Source organism: Alosa sapidissima, chromosome 14 (assembly GCF_018492685.1).
Source record: "Alosa sapidissima isolate fAloSap1 chromosome 14, fAloSap1.pri, whole genome shotgun sequence".
Taxonomy (NCBI): Eukaryota; Metazoa; Chordata; class Actinopteri; order Clupeiformes; family Clupeidae; genus Alosa; species Alosa sapidissima.
In genome coordinates this window covers 36,300,740-36,313,269 of record NC_055970.1, presented here as the reverse complement: position 1 = coordinate 36,313,269, position 12,530 = coordinate 36,300,740, and the positions used below count along the sequence as shown (strand labels likewise).

The following is a 12,530-nucleotide window of genomic DNA, read 5'->3' as shown; positions in this document are numbered from 1 at the left end:
TGCCCTCAGTAAACAGCGCAACAAAAAGACAGCAAACAGTTAGAAACAGTCACGCAATTGGCTTCTTAAGATATCGCACGCACGCACATTCTCGCGATCAGCGATTGCACTGATACAGGTGACCGGACACCGGTAAAATTAACGGGAGACCGCGGTGGTCACTCCACGAAGCAGGATTAGAAACTGTGACGCTGGCACAGTGCTTCAAGTGCGATTGTGACCAGAGCAGTAAGGAGGGAAAGAGAGAGGCTATAAGCCACTCCCAGTAGCCCGACTACGCCACCCTGAGCTTAGTACCCTGGGACTTCTTTAAGAGAATTTGCTAAGGAAGGTTTGACACAGGTCCAAAAGCACCAAGCAGACAACGTGAATTCCAGTCAAATCATAAGTTTATTAAATAACCAAAGGGGGGGGGGGGGGGAGGAGTGTCCTGCAATAATACCTGAAACGAGTCAGAGGTTATGAAAGTACAAAAATATTTATTATTGTTCTTTTATTATGATACAATATGAACAGGTGATTTCTAAAGTGGGGCCAGGCTCCACTGGAGCTAAAAAGATACAGCAGATGGGGGCTTACCTGAGGGAGACAGACTAACTGGAGGTGTGTTCTAAGTTCCAGCCATCACACGTGCATACACACTGCAAGAAAGTGACTTACCAGTGACACAGCAGCCCACCGCAAGCAACAATGACACCACAAATGTGCAGCTACAGGGTCCCACCACCAGGTGACTAGCCTCCCTCAAAGAGGGCCCCACATCTGCCAAACAAACAAATAAAACAGCACCACAAGGGGGGGCAAAAATACAGTCAGCCAATACAGACGTTATGGTAGATAATGCAGGCACACCAGGACAAAAGAAATACAAACACACGCAAATGACAGCCAGCACCAGACAGAACCTAAGCAGTTACCAGGATGAAGCATATGCCACTTATGCCCCGTTCCTCTCTACTAATGCGGCAAGCAACATGCAGGCTGACATAAACGCCAAATAAACCCAAACACAGGCAGACGTAGACACTAAATTAATGCCCACAAAAAGAAAAACACAGAACGTACTTGAAAAACCGCACACAATTAGGCTACACCAAAATAAAATAACTACAGACAAGACAGCAGCACGACCCACGCTATGCACCCCGCGTAGATGGAAAAGGCCGCGCTACCTGGACAGGACAGAAAAGACATTGAACATAAAGCCTTCTACTGCCGCCTAAAAAGTTACCCATCAAAGCAAGCATCGTACATACCTATGTTCGTAACTACGATTAGTGCACAAAGCGCCGGGGAGCACTCACCCACGTTCAGCTACAGGCATACAAGAGAAAATGTTACGACTCAAAACAGAAAATAAACTACGAGAGATTTAAGACAAACATAGGTGCATACCTGTAGAATGAATAAGGGATGGTGTCTAACACACGGGCAGCAGGAGCAGACTAGCCGGTGACCACGAAGCTACAGGTGAAGACAAACATTGATTAAACCATGTTATTAGTCTGGCAGCAAACGGGAGTATTGCAACATACCTGATGACTAAATCCGACACGCTAGGGGGTTAAACAGGCAGAGCTTACAACGCTTCTTCGTACCTGGGTGGTTTTATACTGTCCGGCCAGTAATCAGTGCGAACGAACTCCGGTGTGTAACTAATCACCACGCCCCCTTAGTTAGCGGGAGCAGGCCAGTGTGGGACATGTAGGGAAAACAGGGAGACATGGGGAAAAGACAGAAACAAGGTGAACTGGCTACACTTTACACAGCGACAACTCCATTGTGCTATGTGATCGCTGTTTAATGTAGTGCTCTGTGTTCTATCAATTATGACAGTCTCGTGACGCTGGCCGTAGCGTTTGTAAACCAAAGGCCCTCCTTCTGGTAAAAAAATATTTTTATTTCTCTGGCTGTTGCAATTGATATCAGTGGTTAATATGAGTGCCCGGTGTTCTATCAATTATGACAGTCTCGTGACGCTGGCCGTAGCGTTTGTAAACCAAAGGCCCTCCTTCTGGTAAAAAAATATTTTTATTTCTCTGGCTGTTGCAATTGATATCAGTGGTTAATATGAGTGCCCTCAGTAAACAGCGCAACAAAAAGACAGCAAACAGTTAGAAACAGTCACGCAATTGGCTTCTTAAGAGATCGCACGCACGCACGCACGTTCTCGCGATCAGCGATTGCACTGATACAGGTGACCGGACACCGGTAAAATTAACGGGAGACCGCGGTGGTCACGTCACGAAGCAGGATTAGAAACTGTGACACTATAAAATAATTTATGTGTACATTTAGTGACCGTACACCAACAAAGATTCCCGGGACACTGAAAGACCGGGGTACACGAAACTTGGTGGGCATGTAACCCCACATGGATAGCATGGAACCATAGTTTTTCGTTTTGATCTGTAGCCCCCCGCTGTACTGGACCCCCCGAAAGGAGGGTAGGGCAGACACAGTTTTCTGTGAATATCTTGAGAACCGTAGGGCCTAGGATGAGTTATTGTTTCTGTATGTTTGCCTCCAGGGATCATGTTAACCCATTCCATGTGCACACATGTGCATAAACAGATACACACGCACACACATACATTCACAGTAATCATACGTATGACACATACTCACACAGTAGACATATGTACGCATGCATGCACATGCACAAACACACATACGCAGGCAAACACACAAGCACGCACACACACACACAGACACACACCCACACACATAAACATAAACGTGTACATGCACACATGCACACAATTCAAGAATTTCTCAGAATTATGAACAGGCAAGATGGGGGTGGGGTTGTATAAAATGAATTTTACATGTGAAATCTATGAACTAATCATGTTTTGGTACTTGTTGTCTAGCAGATACCAGTGAGAATTGAGTGTGGATAATGCAATTTAGTGAGACAGTTAGAATCATATAGGCCTTTCAGCGTGATTTATTTTTGTGAAAAAAATGTGCTGGACTGGACGGCGGTCATATTTTGTACCGCTCTGCGGTACATCTAGTTATCAGATGGCACAGATGTGGAAGGTGGTCGAGTTCACGGACAAAGGCGCTGCCGTAGTGCCATCCAGCTGGCTCGAGGAGGCTGGGGAAAGCTGGAGGTGTTACTGGCCTGGCTCCTATGACCACTGGCGGCTCCAAAAATCCGTTTTAAACCACCTTCCACCAGGTCAAAACTGGGATGTTTTTGATGACATGAGGGTCTTGGTAGGCTGTGGTAAGGAAACATATTGCATTAAAACATTTCTTTAAGATTCAACTTGTTACATTGCACTAACACATGTCATTCACTTTCAGCAACATATGGTAAGGCCAAAGACTATTTAGATAAGTGTTTGCAACCTGACTGTGCAACTACAGACATCCAGTCAGAGGCTGAGATTCCGGACAAGAGGAAAAGAAGGTAAAAAAAAAATCTGTCCTGTCTAAGCAAAACCGAAAAAAGCTCACAAAATATATACAAAAAAAAAGTTTGTTCAGTGTGTTCTGTTTATATTTCTGGTGTTGCTGACCCACTACCATGACTGTTCCAAAGGGCAAACCCACACTACAAGCAAGGTAGCAATCTTGAAAGAGCGGGCTCATCAGCTAGAGCCAGGAGTTGGAGCTTGCCACGAGAGGCTATTGGAGGTGCGGGTCTACAGCAATAACACATATTTCAGAATCAAACAAATATCTGATTGTCCATTTAGGCCAGTCTGAAATTCAACTGCCATTTCCTATGCTTCAAGGTGAGGACACTGATGAGGATGAGCCAACCCCTAGAAAAACGGCAAGGCCAACTATTGACTTTGGGCCAGGTAGGATAGGCTAAACATTTGTGTGTTTACGGTTTAATGCCATTTCCAGTAACACTCAAATGCTAACTATACCAATATCTTATTCTGTATTAAAGTGTTTTTTCCTTTGCAGACATCAATAGTGAGTGGCTATTTGGGTCATCAACCACCCAAAGAGGTAATTTAGGCCTAACCCTTCCTACCTGTCCACTACTGAAACATTGACACCCTACTTTGCCCTCTAACACTCTACTCTTTTTCTTTTCTCTCAAACACCATGCTGACTCACATCAAGAAGGGCATTTTACACAAGGTAAATATTACACAAACTCTTCCTTAGATACACCAATTTTGAAAAACATCTAATCGATGCATCTTGTGATTTTCAAATATAGATGCACGTCAGCCACACCAACAGCTGTTGCGTGGTATGTTAAGGAGACACAAACATTCATAGTCATATACAGACAAAACAGACAAATGAAAGAGGAAATCAGCAAGCTGGGGAGTGACAACCCCTGAAGCAGGCAACCCCTGAAGCTTCCCCGTCAAACATCAAACTGCCTCTCAACACAATGGAGGAGTTTGAACAGGCAGAAGCTCTCATCAAGGAAAACCCGCTTGAGAAGCAAAAAATAGTACTTAAATGAGCACTACCAAAAAACTTTAACTTACATTACATTACATCAATTTCAATTATTATGAACATACCTCTTCTTTCCAGCCATCCACTACACCACTCACAGTAATTGTAGGAATAATCCTTGAAAACAAAAGGAACACATTACTCATTATGTGACACAGATGAGTTCGCTAATATGGTACATAATTATTCATGCAATGTTTCTTTTCATCTGTTTGTTTGTTGGTTCATTATGTCTTGTCAGATCTCTACATTTACTCTTGTTGGTGGGCACACTGCTGAAGTGACCGTAAGGCAGATGCTGCAGAATGGCCTCACCAACAACCTGGCTAGCCTTTTCAACTGGGCAGGAAAAGGCCACAAGAAACCTTTTAAAGAAACGATGCTCAGTGATGTACTGTATGGTATGTTTGTCAAAAAATGTAATGTGTTGCTATTACAAGTTACCCTATCTAAAATGTAATAGTAGTGTAACTATTTCAATTACTTTAACAAAGTAAGGTAACTAAAAAGAAGTTGGGACAAGTCAAAATGTATACATCAAGAGATCATAGGCTTTCAGAAAATATGTAGTTTATAAGTATGTATTCTTGGTTCATTCTTGATTCAAAAGTCTTTAATATAGGGGACAGATTATGTGTTTTTGACTTTTAGCCTTGAGGGAAAACAGCAAAACTCTAAAGACTAGACCCAGGAAGAACCGGAGCACGGGATACTTTGCTTTATTTGGTGCAAATAACTGACGGTTTGGTGCACAGCGTCTTCCTCAGCGTCAAAAGCTCAGTACCCGGTGTGCCCCGGTTCTTCCTGGGTCTTTACAAGAAGCTCAACCTGTTGCAGCCGTCCTGCAACGAGAAGTCTAAATGCAAATTGTTGCTACAAGAAGGCCTATCTTTTCGTTATTGTTCCAAGGAACAAGCAGCGCATTGGCACCGCTGCATCACGTAAAGTAGGCTACTGTACACCGAGATACTTTGTATGAGATGGGGCCTTTTACATCAGAGTATCACTGGACGATTGTTGAAAAAAAAAATAAAGTTTATCATTTTGTGGTGTTGATCAAACTGTGTTTTTGCAATATGCTGAACCAATAATGAATGTGTATTGGTAAATATTTTATTTATATACTGTAACTACTAACACTTGTATCAGATTGTCCTCACCTTTCCATTCCTCTGAATCTCAAACGGCCATGGTCAGCTCTGTAAATATTCATTGCATTTTGCAAAGAATATAGAGGCACAACGGATCGAGGCCATGATGGTCATTCAGGTCAGCTCCTCAGGAACCTGGGTCATTCTTTTAATAACAAACATAATTTCCCTGCTGTTATTTCTTAATTTTGAATGAGCAGGTAGCACAAAGTAGCAAATGTCTCCAGTTTTATTTACCAGAGTTGTAAGATCACATATTAGGCTACATGGAAAGAAGGTAATAATCTCAATCAGATGTTAGCAGGATAGTTACAAGATTACATTAGACCTACTGACTGTACCTACTGTATTTTAAACAGTGATGTTTATAGGATTTTTGATTATTGTACTCTACTCCATTGTACTATGTAAATAAAATGATAAGTGTTTTTGAATTGACACAAATTGGCCTAGTAATATTTTCGTTGACCTCGTTTCACTTCAGCCATAGGCTACAAACTGCACAGAGCTCCTGCCCAGCTAACTGGACGTCCCATTGTAAGATCATACATTACTACATGGAAAGAAGGTAAAAATCTCGATAATCAGATGACTTAATCAGCAGGATAGTAGTTACACGAGTACATTAGACCTACTGACACAAACATATTTTCATTTACGCGAGCAGTAGGCTACTCATTTCACTTCAGCCATAACGTTATAGCCTACGAACTGCACAGAGCTCCTGTCCAGCTAACTGGACGTCCTGTTGTAAGATCATATATTACCACTACAATAATGTATGTAACTCCTAATCAGATGACCTTTTCAGCAGGAGAATATACTTACTGACTAAAATGAGTACTTTCCTTGCAAGCAGCACTCCTTTCACTACAGCATAGCCTGAACTGCCCACGACTGGCTACGAACTTTTCAGCTAGCTTCTAACTGGACATCTTGACAAAAATTGCATAAGAGTACAAGTTGTAAAACATTTGTTTGTGTGCAAATTAATAACTTCTGTTGCTTACAATGCTAAAAACGAACCTAATACAATGTTTAGCTTAGTCTACGACACTAACGTGCGAGTATTACAGCTAGCTAACTGGGCTACGTGTGGCAAACTCAAGTAAATGACAAAACTTACCACTCTGAAGTAGTCATTTCCAATCTATGGGCGACTGGTTGCTCGTCTATTTCAGATTCTTCCTCTGATTCAGGCTCAAATATGCTGTTCAACACCTATGTCTCCATAGCATTTCCACCTTGGCTGTTTCAGTGAGTGCTGTCGGCCATGTCTGCGTCTTTGCTCCGGAGCTTCGCTCGTTGTAAACCAACCAATCAGCACGCAGGTGATCTAAATATTCATGAGCATACCATAAAAGGAAGAAAACCTCTCGTTTCATTCTAAGGCTTTTAACCAGGCTTGCATTAGGGCGCATAGAACAGCACATATGCCATTTTCAGCCCAACCAATGTTACACACCCTATATTCAGAGACCTTAAGGACCAGCACAAAATACCCTATATCATCATTCTATCACCCCTTTAAGCATACAAACTGGCCCTATTAAGACTACACATCCTGTTCAACTGCTTCCTCTGCCAAAAACTGTTTCAAAATAAAAGTCCTCACTACAATATTTCACTGTTAAACAATTTAACCCTTTAAACTACTGAACTTTTTAACTGTTCAGCCATTGTAACTGTTACTTATCATCAACTATGACTCCTACCCACTGTAGCTAGTTAGCATGGTTAACATAGTTAGCATGTTAGCATTGCTAATAGTGTTAGCATTGTTAGCATTTTAAACAAAACTACTAAAAATGATTAGCTAAGTTAGCTAAGTAATATGGTTAGCATAGTTAGCATGCTAGCATGTTAGCAAGCTAGTTAGCATTTTTAACAAAACTGCTAAAAATGATTAGCTAAGTAACATAATTAGCATGCTAGCATGTTAGCATGCTAGTTAGAATTTTTAGCAAAACTGCTAAAAATGATTAGCTAAGTTAGCTAAGTAACATGGTTAACATGTTAGCATTCTAGTTAGCATTTTTAGCAAAAGTGCTAAAAATGATTAGCTAAGTTAGCTAAGTCACATGGTTAGCATACTTAACATTTTAACATTGTTAGCATGTTAGTTAGCATAGTAACTTGGTTAACATTATTATCTTTGTTAACATAGTTAGCATAACTGCTAGCAAACATTAGAGCCATTCCAAGTGTCAGTTATCGTCAACTATCTACCTAAATAATTTAACCATTTAAACTATCCACTTATTTAACTGTTCAGTCATTCCAACTATATTAAACCTCATCTACCTAGCAACCAATATAGTTTGTTTTTACTCTGTATGATATTTGACATCATATTTTTGCATTTTCATGCACTGTATTTCCTTCAGGAAATGCTTTTCTAGTTACAGTGCATGAAAATGCACTGTACTGTTCTTCCTAGGCTTCTTCTTATTAACTATTTGTTAAAAACTACTCAAAATTTCCCCATAGACTTAACATTAGGCTGATGACATCACAATGGACTAATTAACTTGATTTGCACCTGTATAAGTATAGTATACGTATATATACTTTTTTGATCGCGTGAGGGAAATTCGGTCTCTGCATTTAACCCAATCGGTGAATTAGTGAAACACAAACAGCACACAGTGTACACACAGTGAGGTGAAGCACACACTAATCCCGGCGCAGTGAGCTGCCTGCTACAATGGCGGCGCTCGGGGAGCAGTGAGGGGTTAGGTGCCTTGCTCAAGGGCACTTCAGCCGCAGCCCACTGGTCGGGGCTCGAACCAGCAACCCTCCGGTTACAAGTCCAGAGTGCTTACCAGTGGGCCACGGCGGCCCCCAAATCAACTTCCAGCTGCTCATCTAGGCCCCATCAAAGAATCAGTTCAACTGATTGCACCTGTATCAACTGCTTTCTGCTGAACTAGACCAACTCTCTCTGTGTTTCTCCATTCTACAAGGATATAAGACACATTTCATCCAACTTTCTATCCATTCATCCTCTTCAAACCATTCACTCATCCACCCATTAAACTATCCATCAACAGCCATTAAACAATCTGCCTATCAACATCCATTCAACTTTCTGTCTATCAACATCCATTACACTATCTACATTTTTTAAACTATATACTCTGTCTCAGGCTTTAAGCATACAATATGGCTCTGTTAAGACTGCCTTTAAGCAATTAGAATCCTAGGCCAGGTGGCCAGGCTATATTAAACCTCATCTATCTAGTTCAGTCATTCCAACTATTAAACCTCATCTACCTAGCATATAATTTAACCTTTTAAACTATCCACCTATTTAACTGTTCAGTCATTCCAACTATATTAAACCTTATCTACCTAGTTCAGTAATTCCAACTATATTAAACCTCATCTCCCAAATAGCAAAGGGGCGTTGAATCAACGTTGAATCAACCTCCACCGCTTCAACCAAACCGCGTTGAATCAACGTTGAAGCCGGTCGTCGATTCGACGGCAATTTGCTCATACTGTTCCACGTCGAATCAACGTTGAAAAGGGGGTGACTGGTGACAGCGAATCAACCCCCCTTCAACCTTTATTCAACTAGCGATTATGGTCGAATTTTGGTCGATTGATTCATTCAGTTTCACTTCCTGTTTTATCTACAACAGGACATCATGAAATTACTCTTCCAATAGGATAACAAAGACATTTTACTTAATCTCCTTAAAGGCAGAGTGCCAGATCTAGGCTACTAATGAACACACAGAACATCTTATCAAACACATTTTCGTTTATTTATGTTCCATCGGATCCATGTAGGTTTATTTTTGTTCCATGTCTTGTCATGAAGGCGCCTGAAAAGAAATAGAGGAATATTAACATTTGGTAGGCTACAAAATATGTCCCGCAATACGCCTAAATGAGATTTCTAAAAAGCTCGACTAGCTGATCTACCTGATCTTGCGCTGGCCTGCTTCACCTCCCTACGCCTCCATCTCTCTCCGGAGCGTACTTCAACCACTTCTTCACCGTGCCTTCATAAATCATTATAGTGCTCCCAGGCAGCTGTTTTTGGAGTGCAGCTGAAAGAAAGAAACAAGACAAGACAAACGTTAAAAGAAAGGAGGACATTCTGATATAAAACAATTTTGAACGACAAAACATGAACAGGAAATTATACGACTCGTTTTTGGATGGTCAACCCCGTCAAGAGTGATCAACGTGGTGCAGGTAAGCTGTAACATTTTAACCTCTACACATGTCAATCATTTAGTTTACAAAGAAACTTAATTTAATTAATTTAACTTAGAATAAAACCATACTAAAATGGGCACAATATCAGACTGCCTGGTGCAGCATTAGATGGCCGTGCCGATCAAGAAACTAATCCCTGAGCCAGGATTGGTCAGTACCCTAGCCATGAAGGCAGAAGGTTGAAGGAGTTTTGTAATAACACTCTAAAGGTAATACAATATATTATTGTTGGATGTAGTGGAGGTAGCAGTTTGGGATTAGACTATCTAGCCTAGAAGGAAGGTATTAACCATTTTCTGAAATAGCACCAAAATTTATCGTTATTTATTAATTTTAAGAATAGGCCTAGCCTACAGAAGGAGAATTGTTAGTTTTCTGGTCAAATTTGCTCGTAGGTGCGCAATCCGCCAAGTTCAACAGGTGTCAGAATGCTGTGTAGAGTCTAGTCAAATTTGGTTTTACTCATTTTGAGTAGGCCTAAACTGTTCGCCTAAGGCCATCATCTTGATAAAAACAAAAGTAGGCTCTTATTTAGCCTAGTCTACTGTGTGACTTCAACGAGGTGATCTTTAGTTTCGTTCTGCTTACAGTATCTCAATGCCACTTGCAGCCTTTGAATGCAGTCCGCTGCTCTGTTTACCGGCAATGCTACAGTGGACTTAAACTGCCACCTTGTGGCGATAAGTTGTAAGACATTTCATGCAGCTGCGTGTATCACGGAAAGCGCGAATGTGCTATGTGGCCGTTTCTAAATGGGACCCACTGTAGGCTATGTGGTAACACAGCCAATATATTTTTTCAAATGTGCTTCATAAACATACAATACTGCACTACAAAAACGCAAACATCTGAATTATACTTCTCCCTTCACCCAAATAATGAAGGTGAAAGGAAGTTATTAAGCCTTGGCTGTATATATTTAGCTATATTGGCTGTGTGGGATATTTATTTATATGTATTTATATTAGAATGTATATATTATATGTAGAAATGCACATTTGCAAAGGTGAGTTAGTATGTAGTCGTAAAAGTGGCTCTCTTTTTGATTTTGCACTGCCAATGTGGCTCTTGTGTATATTATAAAATAAATAGTACCAAAAAAATTGCTTTTCCACCCTGTTCTCGTTGCAGGCAATGAAGTGACTTGGCCTACAGGTCTTTTGTGAGCAGGAGCTGGGGTTTCCTTAGAAGAAGCGTTCGTGTCATGATCCCCTCGTGTGTGGTGCTACGCATATGGAGGGAGCTTCCGGATACTTCAGGGCAGTACGTTGGATTCAGACCCCTTTTCGACTGAACCGTGACGCATGTTCAGCAACAGCATCCTCCATGGAAGGTCTGTCAAGCTGAGCACACAAGTCCTGGGGCACAGGACGGCATCCCAATAAGGAAGAGGGTCTTTGATCTCGAAGAGGACAAGAAAGAGGACTTATATTGGATAATGTAATACAGTGCATTGTAGGCTGTACACTGTACAATAAACAAATTGTATGGCCCTGAACATTGTGCTTTGTTTACAGTACTGATGATGATTTCGACACCAGTAGCATCAGGTCTAAGACAGCCTTTTGTGTGTGAATCGATAAGTTCTTTTTAGTGCCTATACTGTTGCACATTTTGATTTGTTGTTTGTAATAAAAATATATATTTTATTAAACTTACAAATTGTTTGGCAAGTCTGTACATAGTTTCTCCTTGGCTGTCTTCCGTTGTGGGGCATTCTCATTGAAGTGCATGGCTGCAAGATAAAACCTAAACCAAACAACAGAAATGTTGTAACAAGTGAAAGTCACTTTTGCATGCACACACCAAGCTGTTAACTCACAGCAAAAGCATTTGCTAATATTCTAAGCCCCTCAAGATGCCACACTTGGAGCATGGCATGGCATGCTGCGTCTGTCATGTTGCCGTTCTTGTAATGTTATAAAATAAGAACGTGCAAATAAAGCCATTGTATCTAGACAACACGGTTTTCAACATATCGACTAGATATCATTTGAATTGATAACGTGAAGTTGTTTCCACTTCTGACGTCAAAAACGTATGTGTTATATGGGTATGGGTTATATTACAGCTAGCAAGCGAACTATCGTACTCAGCTTCAGTTAGCTATCTTGCTGAGAACATAACCTGTCAGAGATCTCGACAAACATGCATAGTAAAATGTAGGTTAACATGACAACACAGGTTTTATCCAAATGACACACAGGAAAATTAAATAGCCTTGCCAATGAACTAAATCACACATTCTACTTGCTAGATACACGTTAGCATGGCTAATAACCGCTTAGCGACAAAATAATACTTACAGCATGCGGTTGTGATGATGACCTTACGGTCGGAACAGCCCCTCGTTTCAGTAACAGCAGCTTAGCAAATCCTGCCTAACTCTCCAAGGTTTTGAAAACTGACTTCGGTGAAATGTGTTGCAAATTAATAACGGAGTGTCAAACTTTGCAGGGATCTTCTGGTAGAAAAACATTATCCATGCCCCTCGAACTTTTGAATCCTTGGGAAGACTATGGAAAGTCTCAGCTTTCTTTGTAGCCTAAGTTTCAGCCTGGAACACTGCATTTACGACCGTGGCTCATTTTCGATGTCCTTGAAGAACTGTCTGCTTTATAATTCCTGTGGAAGTAAACGAGCAGGCAGCTAACTAGTGTTTGTCTCATCTTCGCTCTCCATTCACGTTCCTGGGCTCAGAGC

At 41.1% G+C, this 12,530-nt stretch overlaps 1 protein-coding gene and 2 long non-coding RNA genes across 4 annotated transcripts; 1 reads left to right on the top strand and 2 right to left on the bottom strand.

Moving 5' to 3' along the window:
- Nucleotides 1-436: 436 nt before the first annotated feature.
- LOC121681872 lies at nucleotides 437-1,733 on the bottom strand. 2 transcript variants are annotated; one of them, XR_006022332.1, is made up of 4 exons: nucleotides 1,536-1,733; nucleotides 1,396-1,464; nucleotides 1,305-1,314; nucleotides 437-1,172 (listed from the first exon to the last, which is right to left on the bottom strand). It is a non-coding gene; the product is annotated as an uncharacterized LOC121681872 (long non-coding RNA). The 2 variants fall into 2 exon arrangements; XR_006022331.1 differs by having other exon boundaries at nucleotides 1,396-1,733.
- Nucleotides 1,734-3,031: 1,298 nt separating this feature from the next.
- Nucleotides 3,032-4,254, top strand: LOC121681490. The gene is made up of 7 exons (XM_042061247.1): nucleotides 3,032-3,235; nucleotides 3,316-3,421; nucleotides 3,554-3,648; nucleotides 3,750-3,818; nucleotides 3,931-3,975; nucleotides 4,081-4,110; nucleotides 4,193-4,254. The coding sequence occupies exons 1-7, from the start codon at nucleotides 3,037-3,039 to the stop codon at nucleotides 4,252-4,254; spliced, it is 606 nt and encodes a 201-aa protein (XP_041917181.1). The 5' UTR covers nucleotides 3,032-3,036.
- Nucleotides 4,255-10,929: 6,675 nt separating this feature from the next.
- LOC121682107 lies at nucleotides 10,930-12,207 on the bottom strand. Its single transcript, XR_006022430.1, has 3 exons — nucleotides 12,134-12,207; nucleotides 11,487-11,576; nucleotides 10,930-11,229 (listed from the first exon to the last, which is right to left on the bottom strand). It is a non-coding gene; the product is annotated as an uncharacterized LOC121682107 (long non-coding RNA).
- Between the last annotated feature and the right edge of the window lie 323 nt (nucleotides 12,208-12,530).